We start from the raw sequence: 21,552 nt of genomic DNA on the forward strand, positions 1-21,552 counted from the left end.
GCATTTGGGTATTGGTTTTCTTGGGACTTTTTCCCTTAGTTATTTTTGTTACATATAGATACAAGCAACCTTGGAATAAATGCCAGGCCAGACCAGTAGTAAGGAACCTTCATTCTATATAATGATCTGTTCTCTGCTCTTTGAGATCCAAGGGGATATTGGTAATTAGCATCGAAAACTTTCTGATAATTTTGGCACTGGGATTGGGATCTAACGTATCGGTACCTCCTAGCTTGGATTTCAGCTGGTGTCTCTCATGGTTCTCAAATCTGCCCTGATTGCATGCAAAGCAGGCTGTGAGGCTTAGCATTTCTCAGTATAAACTCCTCTTGCTACTTGCTTTGTTTAGGTAATGAGTCCTGGTACGAAAACCGCCCTTGAAACTACAACTTGTTTTACCAGCAGATCCTTTTATTGGAGCTGCAGGATGTGAATGCCCGCCCAATTTTTCGCGTGGTACTTATATCTTTTCGAAAGTTGAATTCCTATGGATCACCTCATCGCTCTATGTTTCAAATATGAGTAATGCTAGAGATTACTTGAACCTTTTTAGCGAAACCGATTTGTATAGTGATGGATGAGACTTCTGTTGGGTTCTTGCATTAATTTGTATATTACTCACTCACTAATATTTGTGAAATTGCTTACTAGTTTTGTGGAACCAAATTCAGTATCTCAACGTTGCTCCTTAAAAATCTCCATTGTTTGTTCCGGGTGGAAATTTATTGAGTTCTCATTTCGTTTAGGTGAATCCAAATAATATTTTTCTTTGCAGTGAGGACTAATTACAAGTCCAAGTCAACTTCAATATATCTTAAAGGAGCTTGTTTTTGAAAGCCTAGCTTTGATTTTCAATTGGGAAAAGTACCAAAAAACTAAAAAGTCATGAACTTATTATATTGATACGAGTTTAGTTTTAAACATTTCAATTGAACTAATTTAGTCATAAACATTTTTACATTTGTACTAATTAAGTCCACCCAATCAATTTATGCTAGAAATTGTTGACATGGACGCTATTTATCTTATGTGTCACGACTAGGCTGACGTGGACATTTTTATATAATATTCTATTTTTTTTTTCAATTTTTTAAAATTATTTTCCTTTTTTTCTCTCTTTCCTCTCTTTTCCTCTTTTCTTTTTTTCCATTCTCTTTTTTTTTTCCTTCCTTATTTTCCTTTGCCAGCCTCTGGCGATGACTATTGTGAGTGTCTGTCATGTCACATAGGACGACCGGCGTCCATATCAATAATTTCTTATATATCTAAAAATTTGATTATTCTTATTGGATTTGTTTATTTTTATTTTTATATTTTGAAATTATGAATCTAAAAATAAAAATAGACAGATCCAATAAGAATAATCAAATTTTCAGATAAAAAAAGGCAATTTGGATAGATTGCCTCTTCTCGCTTATGTATCCATTTTTTTAAACCAAAATAGACTTCTTGTTTGTATCACAACCAAGCACTGATGAGAAGAAATTAGATCCATTGATTCCACCAAGGTGTGACTTCCTATCCTCTCTCTCTCTTTGTTTCAAGCCCCCAATTCTCCCATTCATTCTTCTTATGATGATTTGGAGAAATCCGGGGACTATTCTGTGAAGTTGGTAGTTGGATAGGATGGAGAATTTCATCCCTAAAAAAAAAAAAAAAAAAAAACAAAGAAAAGGAAACTATTGTCTTATCGACTAAAGCTGGACAGGTTGTAAATGTTCTCAGATCTATTCCTAGCAAGGATGAAATAGAATGGACTGAGGAGAACAATGAACTGTTGTAGGAGCAAGAAGAGTGATGGAGATGAAAAGGCATACAAGGAAGAAGATGAAGTACGAGAAGTTAGATGATGAGATTTGATGTAGACAACAGGAACTGTGATTGCGTGCCCTCTAAAACTGAGAATCAATTATGGTACATGAATTAAAATCCTGTTTGACGATGTGAAGTAGGAAGAGGTGGATGATGGCACCTCAAGCAGTGAGGCAAATGGTCGTAAGGGTGCCACCTCTACTTCTTGAGTGTCTTTAGAGAAAATAGGCAATTAACTGAGCTTTTGAAACTAGAGGAGAGGATTGCCAAGAGGCAAGCTGAGACAGTGAAAGGTAGTAGCAACACTTTAATTGCAGATGAGAGGTAAGCAAGGCTACTGAAAGAGAAATGCTTCAGGGGGAGGCAAGACATACGCTTCCTTGTTTGATGATTGAAGTATGTTTAAATTTTGAGGACGAATATTTTTTTAAGGATGAGAGAATGTAATATATGAGCTTTAAGACAAAAAAGAAAGAAATAAAAGAAAAGAGTTTGAAAATCAACAAGAGAAGCTGAAGGAGAAGGAGAATAGTGAAAGCTTCAGCTATTTTTAAAGAGAAGAGAGAGGGAGGGCTTGGGTGGAAAGGGGGGGGGGTTGGAAGGAGAAAGAAGAAAGGAGGAAGGGAAAATTTTGGCGCACCCACGATCCGGACACCTCACTAAGCCGACTTTACTCCGTTTGCAACACCGGTAAGTGATCGAAGCCTATAATCGTCTCTTCAAATAAATCATCACAATTAGGGGTCGAAATTGGATTTCTTGGAGATTTGTGCGACAGAGTCTAATTTTTGAGTTGTTGAGCTGCGTATTTTTATAGAAATGATAGTTTAGGGTGTTGTCTCCGTGGACCTTAAGGGGTGTATGAGTATACACATACTAGTCTAGGATATTCTTGTGCCGAACCACCGGCTAATAATAGATGGAGAGCTAACCAATGAGAGAATCTTGGTCGTCCTTTCACGGGTGCTACGGCGTGACCATGGATAGACATTTAAGCATGAGTTGATCAATGGAGTGGACCATTGATAACTTATTTGAGTTTGGTCCATAGGATAGACCACGTATGATTTAATGAGATTAATCAATGGAATAAACCATCAATACAAGTTTTTATGAGATTGACCAATGGATTGGACCATTGGTGTCTTCAATATTTGTGTTATGAATATATATATGATTTTAAAGTGTATGGTTGCGTTTTAAATGTATATAGTGATTTTTTGATCCACTTAGAAGAAATGTGAAGCCGTGGTAGCTCACTCTTCTCATTTACTTGTTTTTTTTTTTTTTTTAGATTCTTCAAGGAGGCACAAGTAGGCCTGAGTGTTCATTGTTAGGGAGGACTTTTTGTGGTGGGGATTTTTTTTATATGAGTTATATATAGTTGATAAGTTTGTGAACTAGCTTTTGGTTGAGATGTATATACTAATTTGGTGGTTTATAGATGTCGCGACCTAAATTTTGGGTGCATCATCTAAGGTTCAAGCTAATGGATTATTAAGTCTTAAACTTAGCCCGGACTCTCCCAAATCCATACCAATTCGCGACTTAAGTTCATTTTTTTTTTTTATGGATTTTATCTAGGAGTCGGCACTAATCAGTTTACGGTAGGCTGGCTAAACATCTAAGTAAAATAACGAGAGAATTATTTTACTCCTACAAACCAGAAACTTTGGGTACGGGGATTTGATTACATTAAATTTCTCTAATACCCTTTTGATACAATTCTTTTTATTTTTAAAAATATTTTTGCAGACAATTTGGATTAATTTTAACCTCAATCGCTATCATGCAAAATGGTGATTACAATGTGATCAATCATTATTAAACTCAATGAATCAAATAAATTGCATCAAAAGAATTAAATGCACAAAACAAACTATTTTTTTTTAGTTTTCTTTTATCTTGAAATTAGAGCTTTACCATAAGACATGCACTTTAACTACATGACCTAATTTTACTAACAAGCTATTTTTAATTAAATGAACCTAACATGCAAACTAATTGACATGCTCCTAATATTTTTTATTTTTTAATTAAAATTCGTAATAAGAAAAAAACTTAATTAAACTATCTAAAATGAATAGTTTTCTAACATATTTTAGGGCTTAATTTGATTTAAACCTTATCCTATCTTAGAAAACTATTTTTTTAGAAAAGAGATTATTAAAATGTGCAAACATTATCTAAGACCCTATCTTAAAAAAATCGAAAAAATAATCTATCGTCTCACGGATTAAATTTAACAATTATTTTAATCCTAAATATCACAACATATGAGAAAGTTTAAAATAATTAAAAATTTGATCTGAAATCTTACGGACCAAATTAATAATTATAATAATTTAATAATCAAAACACTATCAAAATACCCAAAAATCAATATAATTAAAAAAAATGATCCGGCGAAGAATAGCGGGGCGGCCACTTGCCGCTGGGTGGCTGCGGCGAGGCCGGCGTCGGCGACAAGCTTCGCGGCGGGCGTTGGGCTGAGCAGAGGTGGACCACCGGCGGGCGTGTGGGCGACGTTGGGCGCCCGGGTTGCGGGGTTGCAGAGCGCGGGCCAGGGGATGCGGACGTGCGGTGGTGAGCTCGCGGCGTCGGGTGGAGGTGCCGGCGCGGGTGAAGGTTCGCTGCAGTCGTCGGGCGCGCAGGCGCTGAGCGTCGGTGAAGCGACGGCGGGCAAGCGGCACCGGGCGAGGTGCTGCAGGCTGCTAGCGGTGGCGCGGAGACGCGGCGACTAGTGGGGGCGGCAATGGCGCTCGGGCGGAGGTGCGCAGCGTGAGGGAGGCGGCGTAGACGGGGGCATCGGTGCCTGGATGGAGCAGAGGCAGCTGTGGCATAGTCGGGATGGTGCTCAGCGGAGGGCGCGCGCAGGCGGGAGCGTCGGGCGCTGGCCGGCCGGGCAGCGCGGTGACGGCGGGGCAGGCGCGCGACAGCGGTGCTGGCTGTGCATCGGGTTTCGGCGACGGTGCTCGCGGGCCGTGGAGGCGCGGGTTGCGAAGAGCGAGCGCGCGGCGCCTGGGCGGGGTTGCGTCGGTCGGCGGCACATGGGGCGTAGCGGCGAACGGGCCGAGGCATCGAGGCACTTGGAGCTCGCCGGAAGGAGGACGGCGGCGGGGCGGCCTCGTCGCGGGCGGAGCGACCAGCAGCAGCGAGTGGCAAAGGCCCAACCGAGGAAGACGACCCCCCTCTTTGCTCTTTTTTTTTTTGGGTTATCTGAAAAACCCAAACTGCAGTACACTTGTGACAAATTTACCCCAAACTATTTTTTTTTACCATAAAAAACCCAAAACTGGTAAACTTGTGACAAATTTACCCCGACTGACTATAAAAACCATAAACTGGTACATTTATGACAATTTTACCCCAAACTAATTTATCCGATTGTAAAAACCCTAAGCGGTAATTTTTTGTTAAATATACCCTATGTTAAATTGGATTAATACCACAAAAAAATCATAAAAATTGTAAACTGTGATAAACGGAGCGTAAAATCCTAAATTGGTATATCGGTTAACTGTCACGTGTCATTTAACTTAATAATTTGAAAATAAAATTTAACGAAAACCAAGATAGGGTAAATTTGTCACAAGTGTACCGGTTTGGGGTAAATTTGTCAAAGGTATACCAGTTTAAGGTTTTTGGTCAAAAAAAGTTTAGTAAATTTGTCACAAGTGTATTAATTTGGGGTTTTAGGGTATTAACCCTTTTTTTTTTTTTTTTACTTCTTTTCCTCTTTTGCACGTCCACTCTCTCCGCTTCTTTCTGTACTTTTGCTGACTTCCACGCTGATATGATAGCGCTCCTGGACCACCCGATATTTTCTCAAGAGGAGCTCTTGAACGAAAAAAAGAGGGGAGGGGGTTTCCTCTTCTATTTTTTTCACAAAATTCTTTCTTCTTCTTTTTCCCACTCCATCTCTCACGAATTTTTCTTCTCCCTTTTCATCCGTGCGGGTCAACCCTTTTATAATGGTCCCAAGCGATCGCTTTTCATGACAATTTTCGAGTTTCTTTTATCTATGGCCTTAATTCGTGGTCAGCAAATCGAAACGTAATTTTGCAATCGCTTAATTTTTATTATTTTTCTCGAATGCTTCGATTCCTTCCTTTTATTTTCCTAATTTCTTTGACCAGGAATTTGCTTCCACATTTATTAAAATTTCAAATAAAGATTCGAAGTGAACCAATTTTCGCAAAGCAAGGGTGGCTAATTAGAATTTCCACCTTTCATTCATAATCAACCAGATTGATCCTTCCATTATTTCCATTTTATTTGCTCGATGCAATTTTTTTCTTTTTCTTTAAAGCTTAAAAATAAATTCCTAATTTTTTTATGAATAAATAATTGGGTCGTCAAAATTTAGGTTTCAACAATAGAAAAAATCTAATATTGTAACCAAATGTCCTCTTTATCATATATAAATATATGGATGTATATATGTTGACCTTAGGCTGAATTGGCTGCGTCCTTTGGTGAAAAGATGGCAGTGTCATGCTTTTATTCTGTTGAATCGGGGCGTGACATTCTAAATATAAAGAGATGCTTTAAAAAAGATAGAGGGAGATTTTTATTTTTAGGCGAACATATAAGGATTGCGAAGACTTTGTTCTTGAAAAAAGTTGCATATGGATGGAAATTGATAAAACAATAAAAGATTATATCAAACCTCTAGTACCAATCACTTTCAACCCAAAAAAAAAGGTATCAATTGCTTCAAGTCCAGGTAGAGGTCTCTTCACCCATCAAGACTAGCTTAGACAAGAACATGGACGACAAGAGTATTGGAACATGATTCATGAAATTCAAATCTTGTTGGTCCAGCTTTCCAACTTATGAATGGCTTTGACACTTTGTTTTCTTCCTCTATTGTTCACTAGAATTGATAAAATTGTCTTCTTGCTTTACCCATGTCCGAGTCTTGCTTGATCACTCAAATGCCCAATTTTGAGTGCTCAGTTCATGGCATGTTATTCCAATGGTTGACGAGGACATCTCCAAGTTGCACTACTTGCGTCTTCTTCACTCTAGAATATGCCCATCCGTGTCAACTGGTTTCGGCATTCAAACTTAAACGCGACCCCGCGGATGATGCCATTGAAAATACACAAGTCCAGTTGAAGTTTCCACATATTTCTGCGCGTTTCTTGACCCTTTCTTCTTTGAGATCTCTTACCTCACCCTCACTCTTGAGCACAAACAGGTATATATACTTCCCCCTGTGCATTATGTTTCTAAACCTGTCCGCTCGAACCTCGTTTGGTACAGCCATGGATAGCAACAAAAGCAGTCCATGGTCGTTCATCCTCCCAAGTTTCTTGATTTGCTTATCTCTCTGCATCCACCTCTGTCTTGGCACAGACAAGCTCGATGCAAATCAGTCTCTATCTGGTAATAAAACCTTAACCTCCTCGGGTGGCAACTTCACGCTTGGCTTCTTCACACCAGGGAAGTCGTCTTACTCCTACATAGGCATCTGGTACAACAAAGTTAGCGAGCGGACCATCGTCTGGGTTGCCAACCGAGACAACCCTGTCACTGACAGTTACTCCACTGAACTGAAGGTCTCGGGTGGCAATCTTGTAATTGTCAACGACTCTCAAGTCCCCGTTTGGTCCACGAATCTGCGAACTTCTTCATCTGGGTCGAGCTCCATGGTGGCGGTTCTTGAGGACAACGGCAACTTCGCTCTCAAAGACGCGCCGAATTCTAATGTGACACTCTGGCAGAGCTTTGATCACATGACACACACGTGGCTTCCCGGTGCGAAATTAGTGATCACCAAGCGCAAAAACACGGTCTTGACATCATGGAAGAACGCCGAGGATCCTTCAACAGGTTTGTTCTCTCTCCAGCTGCAGCCATCCAATGAGTACTTCATATGGTGGAACATGTCGTTTCGTTATTATACCACCGGGAATTGGGATAGTAAGAATAAAGTGTATGAAAACGTGCCTGCGTTGAAAGCGAACAATATTCTCGATTACATCTTTGTGGACAATGAAAATGAGAGCTACTTCACTTATAGAAGGAAAGATGGTAGCACTACCCCATCAAGATTCGTGATGGATCTTTCTGGGCAAGTACAGTTGCTTTCCTGGTTGCCCTCACAGCAGTGGAACATGTTCTATTCCCAGCCCCCGAAACAATGTCAAGTCCGCAATTTTTGTGGGCCTTTTGGTGTTTGCAGCGAGAGCACGGATAACTTTTGCAGTTGCTTGCCAGGGTTTAGTATAACCTCACTAAGAGATTGGAATCTGAGTGATATGTCTAGTGGTTGTAAGAGGAATTCCAGATTGAGTTGTGCTTTGAGCACTTTGGATGGGGAGAAGGACCAATTCTTGCTTAGTTCTAACATGAAATTGCCGACGGATTCCCAATCTTTACCTGTAAGAGACGCCAACGAATGTCACCTCTCTTGTTTGAACAATTGCTCTTGCACGGCTTATGCTTTCAAGGATAATGCCTGCTCAATTTGGTTTGGGCATCTCTTCAATGCACAACAGCTCGCACAAGGTGATTCCACTGGAAGTAGCTTCTATCTCCGGCTTGCCGCTTCTGATGTTGAGGATCCAAGCAAGAAGAGCAATGTAACTGCGATAGTTGCAGGGTCTTTTAGCTCTGCAGTGGCAATATTGGCCATTATCTTGTTTGGCGTCTGGAGATGGAGGAGAAGGGCAACTGCAACAACAAAGACAGTGGAGGGTTCACTGATAGCCTTTGCATACCGGGACTTACAGGTAGCAACAAAGAATTTCTCAGAGAAGTTGGGTGGGGGTGGGTTCGGTTCAGTTTTCAAAGGAATATTACCTGATTCAATTCACATAGCGGTCAAGAAGCTTGAAAGCATAAGCCAAGGAGAGAAGCAATTCCGAACAGAAGTAAGCACAATTGGCACCATCCAGCATGTGAATCTTGCCAGGCTTCGTGGGTTTTGCTCTGAAGGTGACAAAAGGCTTTTGGTCTACGATTTCATGCCTAATGGTTCCTTAGACTATCATCTCTTTTATAGAAAGGACTCGAAGACCCTGGATTGGAAAAAGAGGTACCAAATTGCTTTGGGAACGGCTCAAGGTCTGGCTTATCTCCATGAGAAGTGTAGAGACTGCATCATACATTGCGACATCAAGCCAGAGAACATCCTTCTAGATGCTGAATTCTGTCCAACAGTGGCAGATTTTGGCCTGGCAAAGCTTGTTGGCCGAGATTTCAGTAGGGTGTTGACAACCATTAGAGGCACAAGAGGGTATCTTGCGCCGGAGTGGATCTCTGGAGTGGCCATAACAGCAAAAGCTGATGTTTATAGCTATGGAATGATGCTCTTTGAAATTGTATCAGGACGGAGGAACTCAGAGCCGTTGGAAAATGGGGCCATCAAGTTCTTCCCAACATGGGCTGCTAGGAAGGTATCTGAAGGAGGTGACCTGCTCGATCTTTTGGACTCAAACTTGGAGGCAAATGCCAATACTGAAGAGCTAACTAGGATTTGCAGAGTTGCTTGCTGGTGTGTCCAAGATGCAGAATCTCACAGGCCATCGATGGGGCAGGTTGTTCCAATACTTGAGGGGGTTTTGGATGTGAACCTGCCCCAGATACCGAGAGCCCTTCAAATGATTCATGATAATCAGGAGCATGTAGTTTTCTTCACTAAGTCGTCATCATCTAACCAGAGTTCCCAGATGGAGAGAAACACATTAACTGCTTCCATGCAAAACCAAAATAGTACACCTTCAACAAATTCCAAGTCTTGAGGATGGTAAGATAAATGCCTCTGTACAAGTAGTGCTTCACTTAGATACTGCATATTATTCTCTTCTGCTTTTTCTTTAGTCAAGAAAGAGTCAGCATTTGGGGATTGGCTTTCTTGGGGCTTTTTCCCCTAGCTATTTTTGTTATATGGATAAAAGAAGGCTTGGACAAGTGCCAGGCCAACCCATTCGTAAAGACCCTTCATTCTATATAATGATCTAGTCTGCTTTATGAGATCCAATGTGACATTAGTAATTATTATCAAAAACTGTCATCTCCACTTTCTTATAATTTTTGCACTGGAATTGGGTTCTACGTCTTCAAACATGGGCTTTCTAAATGGGATCCACGTCTTCAACATGGGCTTCCTCAATGTGAGTGCAGAAAACCTTTTATCTGCTTTTAACAGATTTTAGTCAACACTCACCAGGTTTTTGATCCACCACACTCAGAGAATTAAGCTTCAGCCTTAGGTTAGAACCCATGATGAAAAACTGATGTATGCCTCATTGCTTGGATGTACTTTTCTAGTGCAGAATTTGCAACTGGATTCCAGGTGAAATGTTCTGATGTCTGGTCCTCGTTCAGTTTAGTATCATTTTGACCGTGTTATTCTCCATCAAAAGGAATCACTTAGTTTGATTTTGACGAGTGCATCACAGGCTAACTGAATGCAGCATTCTTGTTCGTGGTTTGTTTCATGTAGGCCCTCCCATTCCCAGTTGATGTACCATGATTTCCCCAACTTAATCCTAGCTTACTCTCACATTCTTCTTCCACAGTATTACTTCACGCTATGGTTAATAACATTGTCCCACTTTTCTTAATTACGGTAATTTTCATTAGCCAGATGTTGGCATCTCCCAGCAATGTTTAGTTCAGAGAACTTTCATCTTGTATTTCAGCTGGTGTCTCACATTGTTCTCAAATCTGCCCCCACTGCATACAAAGCAGGCTATAAGGCTTGGCATCTCTCAGTATCAACTCCACTTACTACTTGCTTTGTTTATAATCATTCATGGTACCAAAACCGCCCTTATAACTACAACTTGCTAGGACCAGGAAGTATATCGTGACAATTACCTGGTGATCTATGCTGTAGGATGTTAATGGCCGCCCCCTTTTTGTCATGGCATTTACATCTCTTCTAAAGTTGAATTTCTGTGGATTGCTTACTCGCTCTATGTCTTGAGTGAATAATGCCAGAGATTACTTGACCCTTTTGTAAAAATGACGTGTAAAGTGATGAATTGAGACTTACATTGGGGTCGATGTCACTGTTGGTCTCTCTATTTTTACTTGGAAATCAAGTTATCAACATGCTACTGTCTCACATGGTTCTCGGATCTGCTGCTTCTCCTAGCCATTGCAGTGCCACAATCTCACTAACTTTTCCAAGTTTTCCATCATCTGTTTTTCCTTTACACTACGACTACATTTTTTCTCCTTTTTCCTATCAAGGCAGTATGATAAATTCAGATCCAATATCGTTTCACTTTTCTTTCTGTAACTGTTTTCTCAGTACCATCTGATTGTTGATCCTTCTCGCGTGCCAGAGGTGCTGTCATAAAGTCTAACCTGCTTCTATCAATATTATGTCGTGCTACAGCAAAGTCAGCACCCTCTCTTAGATGAAGCAACCTTGACTAGATCTGGATTTGCTATGATCATTTAAAACTTCAAGCATTCCATCCGGACTATGTAAAATATGGAATAAACAGAAAATTGAACTGCTCCAAACAAAAGATAAAAAGAAAGTTGCATGTGTAAGGGAATCGATAAAAAAGAAAAAGTTATAATGGACGCAACCTCGAATACCAATCACCCCAACTCCATGCAAGGGACTCTTCAAGACTTCATCTGTCCATGTCCACACAGTCTAGATGATTTTCTTGTAGAAATTACATAGAAACTAACCATGGATATTACAAATAGATGAAGTGGAGGAATAGCAAATCGCAGTAATCTAGAGCCTAGACCCAAGGGATTATTATCGGATGAGCTCGCTGCGTTGAATGCTCATTCAAAGTACAGAACAGAAACTGAAGATCAGAGAAAAGAATATGCACAAGATGTTGTAGATTGTTCTCTATCAATTGTTTCACAATGATCTCCGTGAGGGACAACAAACTTTCTAAAAGCACGTAAGCATTTGTCATATCTTATGAGCCTGACCTAATGACTTCAACAAGATACTCTCCTTCCATGGGTTCTGAAGATCAGAGCAAAGAATATGCACATGAAAAATTGATGTTTTGATCCGTCCTCTATCAATTGTTTTGGGATGATTTCCGTGAGGGAAAACCGCAATTGGAAAATAAAAGCAGTGTCACTGTGATACGCAGGGATTTGCATTTCAGTAGCTTGTGAAGGTAGTTTTTCCATCGTATTTGTGAGAGTAGTTGAACTTAGGTATGAAAGGAGACTATATCTGTAGAGGAAAGCGAAGGGCATCAGAGTAACGCATAGAGCTGTAACAAAGGAAGTTGGACCGTGCATCATGAGTATCAAATCGTGTTGGTCCTGCTTCTGGATGTGCGATTAGCGTCGACACTCGGTTGTCTTCTTTTACTGTCGACAAGATCTGGTAAAACTATCTTTCTTGATTTGCTAATGACCGGTCTGCCTATGGTTTAGTTGCGCCTGATCATTCTAACGGATGATGTCGTGTTCAAGCGATGGATTTTATTGCAAAGTTCTCTTCTTGGTTGTGACCGAAAGTCATCTTCAAGCCTTACCACTAAGGTCATCTTCACTCTTAGATATGCCCCTTTTTGTACGTTGGTTCATCAATCACGCAGCATGCAAAAACAAAATGGCTTTGCTAGCATAATAGTCGAGCTACCATAAAAATAACAACTTGTTGCAAGCCACAAATTATTAATGGAGTGGACCCTACAAAAATTTATGATTATTTGTTATTTGATTTTTTATGGTCTATAATAAATTGTTGTTCTTACAGTATGGCCTTTGTCATACACATTCAATGTATAGATGATATAATGTGGCAAAAGAAAAAAAATCTCCATAGGATAAAATATATGAACGAAATTTGCACATACTATTAGTCAACATAGTATATATTCTCATAATTTATGAATGAATATTACTAGAGAGGTTACAAGATAGGAACATTGACTAAAATTTGTTCTTAGAGAAGCAATAAAACCTAGGATAGGTTTTTTCTTTCTTTGTATACCGATCATGTGGTATGTTCAGACTACTTTTGGAACACCGCAATTGATTCACCTCTCCAATAGATGTTAAGGGCACCTCCCTTATTGGGAAAAGTACCAAAAAAGTTTGAAACATATTGTATTGATAATAATTCAGTTCTAAACCTTTTAATTGAAGCGATTTAGTCATAAAATTTTTCACATTGATACCAATTTAGTTCATCTATATAATTTTGGCCGGCCAACGCAAACATGGACACCTGCCGGTGGCCAAACACAAACGTGGCAATTTTTAAAGTTTACAATTAAATTGATCCAATTGAAAATGTTATGACTGGATTTGTATCGATGTAATAGATTTATGACTTTTTGGTATTCTTCCCTCCTTATTTCAATCCAATTCATTCAAGATTTTAATATGAAGTGCTCTGAAAAATAGTCAAACCGGAGTCCCACACCACAGGGAATTGAGCAAACTTATTTGTCATCTAAACCAACATCTTATCGGTTGCCATTTGTATTTAAAAAATGCTTGACTCACTAAGACTGATTTATACAATCGGTTTATTAAGTGATGAGCTAAACCGTTATTAATTCTTAAACTCGACCCACTTTTTTAAAAAGCTTATCCACAACCTCACGTATTATTTAGTTTTTAAATTCGCTATTAAAAAGTCTAGCACTGTTATTTGTATTTCAAAAGCCTATCCAATTTGCGAAAGAATTCCATTTCAGATCTAAACACTCAAGCTAATCTTACGACATTCTTAGTACCCTAACATTTCCCCTTTTCTATTGATACCAACCTGACTTCGAATTCAAAATGTATATATATACAAACCATAATTTGCCAGAACGAAATTCGCGTCGCCAAAAGTCTACTAACTAGCTAGATGCTAATCATGATCTATCACGCAAGACAACATTTTCACGTAAAAGATTTAATGCACCAGCGGCCCTCTCTTCATTTTTCGGACGGTTCCTTTCACGCATTCTCCCTAGCACATCCATAATTAACTGCGCTACAGTCTTTCTTCTCTTCTTCTCATCTGTCTCTACCTGCGAATCCTTCACTTTCTCCTGTCTTCCTGTCCTCACATCATCATCATTGTCAATGACGCTCCGGCAAAGCCGGCGAGTCACCACAAGAAGCCACATCAATGCAAAAACTATTGCATAAGCTCCGCCACACAACACCGCCCCATCAGACTAATGAACAGCAGATATGCCATATCAAGTTTGGCTCGTTTCGTTCGTGACTGATCTTGATGATTTGGGCTTTGCTCTTGCTTCATTGATGAGCCATTGTACAAGAATCCACCGTGAGACCACTGTTTGGACGCACAGTCCACGTATTCTAATGCCGAACTTGAACCTGAAGAAGGAGAGGTAGAAGAAAAATGATTTGCCTGATCCTCGATAAGCTTCTGATCGTTATTATCACATAACGACCACCCTGGTTAGGCATCCATTGAAGGACAGCGTTTTGTCAACAATGAGTTTCGAACTGAACTACTTCTTTTCCGGCGCATAGTCCGAGCCTGCGAAAAAAAAAAAGGAGAAAAATAAGTACATACGGAAACCACTAAAATGTTCTCACATAGTTCTCAGACCTAAAGTGACATTTTCACGATAATGTAGTTTCTTCCGCAACATAATATGTAATCCTCGTTGGACATTTCTTTAATGGCACAAACTAGAAAAACGAAAAAAGTGGGATAACAAACCAAAGCGGTGTAGAAGAGAGCGGACTTCAACATGCGCGAAAAGCTATGCTTTCTCGATCGAGCATACGGTGGTTTCACGCTTGCTCTCTCATTGTCGTCCTCATCCATCAAAAGATGCATGAGCTGGTTCCGCCTACGCCTGGGCTTGAGCATCACGTCCTCGATGACGGGCCGTCTAAAGCAATGCAAGAACTTGATCCTCGACACATTCTTCATGGTCTCTCCCTGACGTTTCATGCCTTGCAGATCGCAACCCGTGTTTCGGACTCAATGGAGAAAAGAAACGAGGCAGGAAAAGATGGGGAAGCCACACGTTATTTTTGGATGGCTTCGAGTCGAAAGGCCATAGATTTAGTGTACTTTTGGATCACTTGTTTTCTTTTCCTTTGGTGCAAGTGTAAGTACATGAAGACATCTCGAGTCTAATCTCTCTATATATAAATATTTCTAATTCCAGAGTGAGAATTACTATCCGGTGGTTAAGGATTTAAATGCTTGAATGAGAAGGTCAGAGAAAAGGGCAAAAGTGGATAATGGCTTACTGCCGCCGATGGACAGACAGGTAGGAGGAGAGGGTATGACTACGCACGTCTTGGCTTATGGTTTTAGTGAAGAGAAATGGCTTTAAATTTGAATGGTCCTCATTATCGTCGTCAAGACATCTCTAGATAATCAATCTCTGAGTGGGGTTAACTGTGGTAGTTGCCCTCCAAGAAATTCTAAAGTTATTCCTTTTATTTAGGAGTATCCAAAAGAATCGATAATCACCCATAATAGGACCAAACCCATCTAGAACCAGCGGTTCTCATGGGAACCGGTCCGGTTCCAAGGATGGAAGCATCCACCTGAACGAGACCAGTGGTCAAGTTTTCTATCAATTCTAAAGTCCCTAGCAATGGACTTGCTTCTTTGATATTTTAATGAGGACATTGATGCTCTCTTCTTCCTATCTAAATTGAGACCCATCTCAACTATTGTCATCATCCTCTCTTCTATATCTTTTCCTTCATTAGGATCACATGCTAGTTTGGTGTCTATACAACACACATTAAAAACATTTTGGCTTTTTTCCTTCCTCTAGAAGACCAGTTCCAAGAATCCACCCGAGAACCAGATCGGTAACCAACGGATGGTTCTTGATTCTAGGGGGAAATAGCCCACTGCCCATCCTGAAACCAATCACCCTTGCATTCAATTCGAGAAATGTGTTGCTTCTTCAAAATCCCAGGGGTGCCTTACAAATGCTTGTGCGAATAAGCATTTTGCTTGCACGCATGCTACAAGCCAAAAGTTCCACCTGCTTACGCAATCACAAGAAATCGAATCATGCCGTTTCAGTGGGTGAATAATTGCAGTGGTGGTATGTGGCCATTCGAGCAGAGAAACAGTGGATGGGAAATCTAACGATTTTGCATATGTAAACATCTGCCTTTCCTATCTACACGTTGAACAACCCTCGTGTCCGAAATTTGTGTAATGCGAGGTCCCACCATGTCGTGACATCTTAATGTCTAAGAATCTCCAAAAGCTTTATGCATCACCCTTTGAGCATTATCATTAGAGTCTCCTAAAGAAATAAGTCGGCTAAGCCTGTTAAAATGAGTGGGTTTGATTGAGTCGGAAAAAAAAATGTCTAACCCATTTAACCCACATTAACCCATTTTTATGCTATACAATTTTAGAGTTCCATACCCGACCCGATTAGCACCTAACATATAACCGATACAATCCACATTACTAAAAAAATCCATATCTAACCCAATTTATGCAAACTCGTACCCATTTGCTCAAACAACATTAAGCCTTTCATATGAATCTATCATTTAGATAAAATTTTATATCAATTTAAAAAATAATCATCCAAATAAAAAGTCGCTACTCGTCGTTGCTTGCCTAGCCAACTCTGCTAACGTTGTCTCTCCTCCGTCCAAGCCCCACGCCGCTGCTGTGGAGACCCCAAACATAGTCGCCTCTCTCTTCACTGATCGTTGTGGCTGTGGCATCGCCATGACCCAAGCCCATCTCTATAATCCCTATTTTGAATGCAATAACAAAGTAACCAATGACATTGCTCGGTCGTCATCATAGCCATTGTCAGCACAATCACATTAATATTGTTGGAAATTTTTGTAAAATAAAATTTTGAATCTTAAGTAAAACATTAAATTAAGAAAAGATCTAAATTGTTTCCACCAAACGAGCTCCAAAGGTTGATAAAAATGAAAATAAAAGTAAATTATATTAAAGTTGTGCTCCAACTTCTCTTTAGATGTGCAACAATCTATGTAAATCACTGCAGATATGTACCGTGGGCCAAAAGGGAGTACAATGTGCTTGTTGTTCATATTTATTTGCTTCAGTTTTTGAATAAAAGCGATCCAACCGAATATATTAACAAATTTGGACTTGCACTCTATTCTCGGCCGATGAAGATGCATTATATTCAGTGAAACATTGTTTGATGCAGTGCATATTTTATTGGGACCTCGAAAAATGATAATAATGCCCTGTCAAATTTCATTATTTTATTATAAATCAACCCATACACTAGACATTTTTTAGATAAAAACCAAATATCCTCCCAAGCGTACATTCCTCCCGTCAATTTTATGAAAAACTTACAATATTTCCCATCGTAGTTCTTCTCTCCAAGAGCTGTGCGTTTTGCAGATTTTCCTTTCCAGTTTTCCTTTGAGTTAAGTCTCCAGACCAGTTTTTAATTGTTTAAATTTTGCTTAAAATTGAAAAAAAAAAAATGATGTATGCAACTTTTTAAATATAAATGTGAAAATAATGCTAAAAAATCAAATACACACACACACACACACACACACACACACACACACACACACACACACACACACACATATATATATATATATATATATATATATAAATTAAAAAGACCAAATCCTTGTCTAAATTTTAAATTTTTATTTTTAAAATTTGAAAAAATAATGTATGCGACTTTTTAAATATAAATTTGAAAATAATGCTAAGCAATAAATATATATAATTTTAATTTTTCTTTTAAAAAGACCAAACCATTCGTCGGATTTTTTTAATTTTTATTTGTTTAAAATTGAAAAAGAATAATGTATACAACTTTTTAAATATAAAATTTGACAATAATGCTAAAAAATAAAATATATATGCTAAAAATAAAATATATAAATATTTTTAAAAAGACCATATATTTAATTTTTTTAGTATTTATATATATTTGATTTTTTTAGCATTATTTTGGCATTTACAAAAATAATAACGATGGAAAATAAAAGATTTGAAGAATGAGTGAGGATAATTTTAAAAGAAAAAAATAAGTTTTAGCATTTGGCCAAATCTTGAAAGCTCAAAATTAATCCTATTAGCATTGGGGCTTTCAACTTTCTTAATACTAACTTTCACTTGAAAGTTACTTCAAATGGCTGCCAAACGGTATAGTATTCCTCCAAGGGATTTAGAGGCTAAAAGCCTATTGGAAATACTAAATCAAACGCACCCAATATAAATGCGATTATGTCCATTCAAGCGACTTTCCTTTTGAGTTTGGTCTCCAAGGTAATTGGATTTCATATTTGATGAGGAAGTAGAATTAAATAAATTTTTGCCACATATAAATTAATGTCGAATTTTGATAATCCACTTTATAAGTTGCCGGACAAAAAATGAATGTCTCGCATTTTGCTACTAACATCACTTGGATCTAATCAATATTTAATTTACAAACGCGAAATGTCGTCTTCTTATTTTTGGGGCAAAAGTAGGAGAGAGAGAGAGAGAGAGAACGCAAATCTTCCCTTCAAGCTGGTCCGAGGTTTCTGCGTTTTTGTCTGTCAAAATCCAAGCAAGCAGAGCCCTTCCCTTCCCTGCGCTTCCTCGTCACTCGTCAGTCTGCGATTGAGGCGAGAAATGAGCCAGGCGGAAGCGGAGTACTTCTCCAAGGACTTCGACTGGGACGACCTCGAAACGACGTCGAATCCGACCCTTCCCTCCGTCACCACCTGCTCCCGTTCCCGCCGCCCGCCGCGGCGCCGGCTCCTCCTCCGCCGCCAGACGTCGCCGCCGCCTGGGGCGGCTTCCACGCCCGCCACCACACCGGCAAGTTCTTCAAGGTCCTCGGCGCTTTTCTTCTTCCTTACCCATGTCCGACACTTCGCCCCTTCCGATTATTTTTAGTCCCCCTTTAAGCGCGGCTCGTCTCAGGTCTCGGCCGCACCGGATTGTGAAAGATTCCGTGTTTGTTGTGTGCAGGAGAGGAGGTACTTGTTGAAGGAGTTTCCCGAGCTCGTTTCCCGCGAGAAAGAGAATCCGAGGGTTTTGGAGGTGGGATGCGGCAATGGCAGCACGGTTCTTCCCATTTTGCGGTAAAATTTCGATTCGGTTTTCTGACCCGACCTTCCTTCCTTTTGACACGGTGAATTGCTCCCGTGTGTGATGATTTAAGTTGCGATTTTTAGGACTTAGAAATGGGGATGCCATGATTATGACATGTAGATTGTGCTGTTCTTGTAGTGGGAATGAGGATGTCGTCGTGTATGCTTGTGATTGTAGCGGCGAAGCTCTTGAGTACGTGAAGGAGATGCTCGACGCGTCGAATGTGGCCTCGATCGAGCGTCGCTTTTATCCGTTCCTTTGTGACTTCGCTCTCCATGGTTTCCCAATGTGGTTGGCTTGCGGTCCCTGTCGAGACTTCTCTGCACCAGCATTGTTGCTCTTCAGGTTTTGGTGGTTTCTTAGTCGTCTAAGTTCCTACCATTTGTTTAGAACTTGAAATAGAGATGCAAAATGTAATTTAACTTTTTCCTGTTCAGAAGGTGAAGAGAAAGTTGAATTGCCCTTGAGGGGTTTAGATATGTCCAAAGATAGCTCTTGTCTCGGAGGTGTGGACTTCATTACCTTGGTACGCATACTTTCCTGCACAATTTTATTTTATTTTTCCTTTTCAGGGAGGGATATCAAAACTTTCCAAACATTCGCAGTGGTTGCATGATGTCTCGTGGAGGATTTGATTTAATCTCATATGCTAGTCTGTGCAAAAAAGTACCATTTGAATTTCCATATTGCGATAAAGATGCTGAACTTAATTGTTCAAACATTTGCACATTTCGGTCACCGTATGTGGCAATAAAATGGCATTATGGATTTTGATCGATGCTTACATTGGCATCCTCCATTTGTCATCTCATTGAATAAACCATTTCACATGTAATGAAAGTCACTGGCTGATTTCGTTCTGTGTCTTGTAGATATTCACTCTATCCGCCATACCATTTCAAATGATGCCAAAGGCCCTTGCTGAGTGCTTCTGTGTTCTAAAGCCTGGTGGATTGCTATTATTCAGAGACTATGGTAAGGGACATACCTATGCAGCGTTAAATTATTGTGTCTTCGGTTGATATTGATTTGTATATCGTTTGTTTCTTGAATTTGATTGTAAGTCATGGTGGAGTTCTATTATTAACTTCAACATGTCTGGGTGCAATGGATTTCAGGCCTTTATGACATGACTATGCTTCGATTTGAATCGGGAAAACGAGTGGGGTTCCGAGAGTACATGAGATCAGATGCAACTCGATCTTACTTTTCTCCTTAGAGATTGTTCGGGACCTTTTCATTTGTGCAGGCTTCATTGAGGTAGAAATTTAATTTTAATGCTGGGTTATAGCACCATCTGCAAGTTCCATAGGCAATATATAAAAATATTACATGTCATGAGAAAAAGAGAAGCTCAAGTGCATCGTTGGTTGACTGCTGATCAGTGATCCAAGTGAAGTTTAGTGTTGTGCCTACCCCATCTCTTTTGGCGTCTGTCTAATTGAAGATTCTCTTCTTTTCTTTTTTTTTCTGTTTTGTATTGTCTCTTTATGCATGAAGAATGCCAAAATGCTTGACTCTACAGCAAGTGTGGGAGAACTTTGAAAAGGCAGCTCTGAACTTTCAAAGTTCTTTTGCTGTAAGCAGGTAGGTAGTTGCCTTGGACTTTGCACTTCGAAAAGGTAGGCCTTGGGCTCAAAGAGCTTTAAAATAATTTTAGCAAACGTTAAAGCTTTCAACGAAAGGACTTTCGGAGTCCCTAGCTGCTTTTTGAAGTTTGGGAAAACTTGTCCTAAATCTTCTGTCGCGGTGTGTTATATTTAGCCTTGTGTTAGTAAATCTGTTTACGAAAATTCCTCATGTTGACTTTTGTATATTGCAGCTTGAGCTTGAGTACTGTTGTATTAAGTCACTGTATCGACGAAGTGGGAAGAGCATGTGCAGAGTGTGGGTCCATGGAAAGTTTCAGAAGCCTGAGTAATCTTCAGTCTGGGGACTGAAAAGAAAGCTCTTACACTCCTGTAGATATATCGTTTGGTGGTGCAAATCAGTTGGCGCGAGGGGCATGTGCTCCTGGTCAAACAGATAACATTTTGGAAGCCTGAATGATGATTTCACTCTCGTAGACAGTAACTTCTGCGAGCATTACTGTCGAGCTTGAATTGATATTGCGCCACATTCTCTGTCAGAAGAGCATCAACAATCTGTCCATGAGCGCTGTTCCTGCTTAAATGAATGACCAATATGCTGTCTCCAATCTTGCAGGTTCTTTTACTTCAAACGAACGGCTTTCTTATCATCTATTAAACATGCCATTTCTGAACGCACCCCGTGTACTAAACCCTTATAATATACTGTTCACCGAACACGCCATAGAGGGGATGCTTAACGTTGACAAGGGGCAGGCTTCAATTTTTACGAGCTGCTTCTTAGGAAATATTATAAGCACGCCTCTCTCTTTAGATTTTCTGCAGCAAAGCTCCAAAATATCCTACAAGTTCGAGTTTTGTAAGTTTCATTTTTCCTTTTTCTGATTTCAATTCTTAATCTCACTTTGTAATATCAATTATAGGTATTCCAATCATCTTGATATCATTGAAGAATTGAGTTCAAGTTTTCTCAAAGAAAATATGATTATCCTTGACCTGCGTTGTGTTAGATACTTCTCATAAGTTCATTAAATTTGGTTGCATATCATCCTGCCGCAACTATTGCTCTGACTTCGACTTTCGTTTCACGTACAAGTAGCATGCATATACCAATGTGTA

At 39.7% G+C, this 21,552-nt stretch overlaps 1 protein-coding gene and 1 pseudogene across 1 annotated transcript; both read left to right on the top strand.

Annotated features, from left to right (window-relative positions):
* The first annotated feature begins 6,989 nt into the window (after positions 1–6,989).
* On the top strand, positions 6,990–10,373 carry LOC104456626 (G-type lectin S-receptor-like serine/threonine-protein kinase At2g19130). The gene has a single exon (XM_010071468.3). The coding sequence runs from the start codon at positions 7,044–7,046 to the stop codon at positions 9,564–9,566; it is 2,523 nt and encodes an 840-aa protein (XP_010069770.3). The 5' UTR covers positions 6,990–7,043; the 3' UTR covers positions 9,567–10,373.
* Positions 10,374–18,202: 7,829 nt separating this feature from the next.
* Positions 18,203–21,302, top strand: LOC120290691 (annotated as a pseudogene).
* Positions 21,303–21,552: the final 250 nt, after the last annotated feature.

The sequence above is a fragment of the Eucalyptus grandis genome, chromosome 2, assembly GCF_016545825.1.
Source record: "Eucalyptus grandis isolate ANBG69807.140 chromosome 2, ASM1654582v1, whole genome shotgun sequence".
Lineage (NCBI taxonomy): Eukaryota > Viridiplantae > Streptophyta > Magnoliopsida > Myrtales > Myrtaceae > Eucalyptus > Eucalyptus grandis.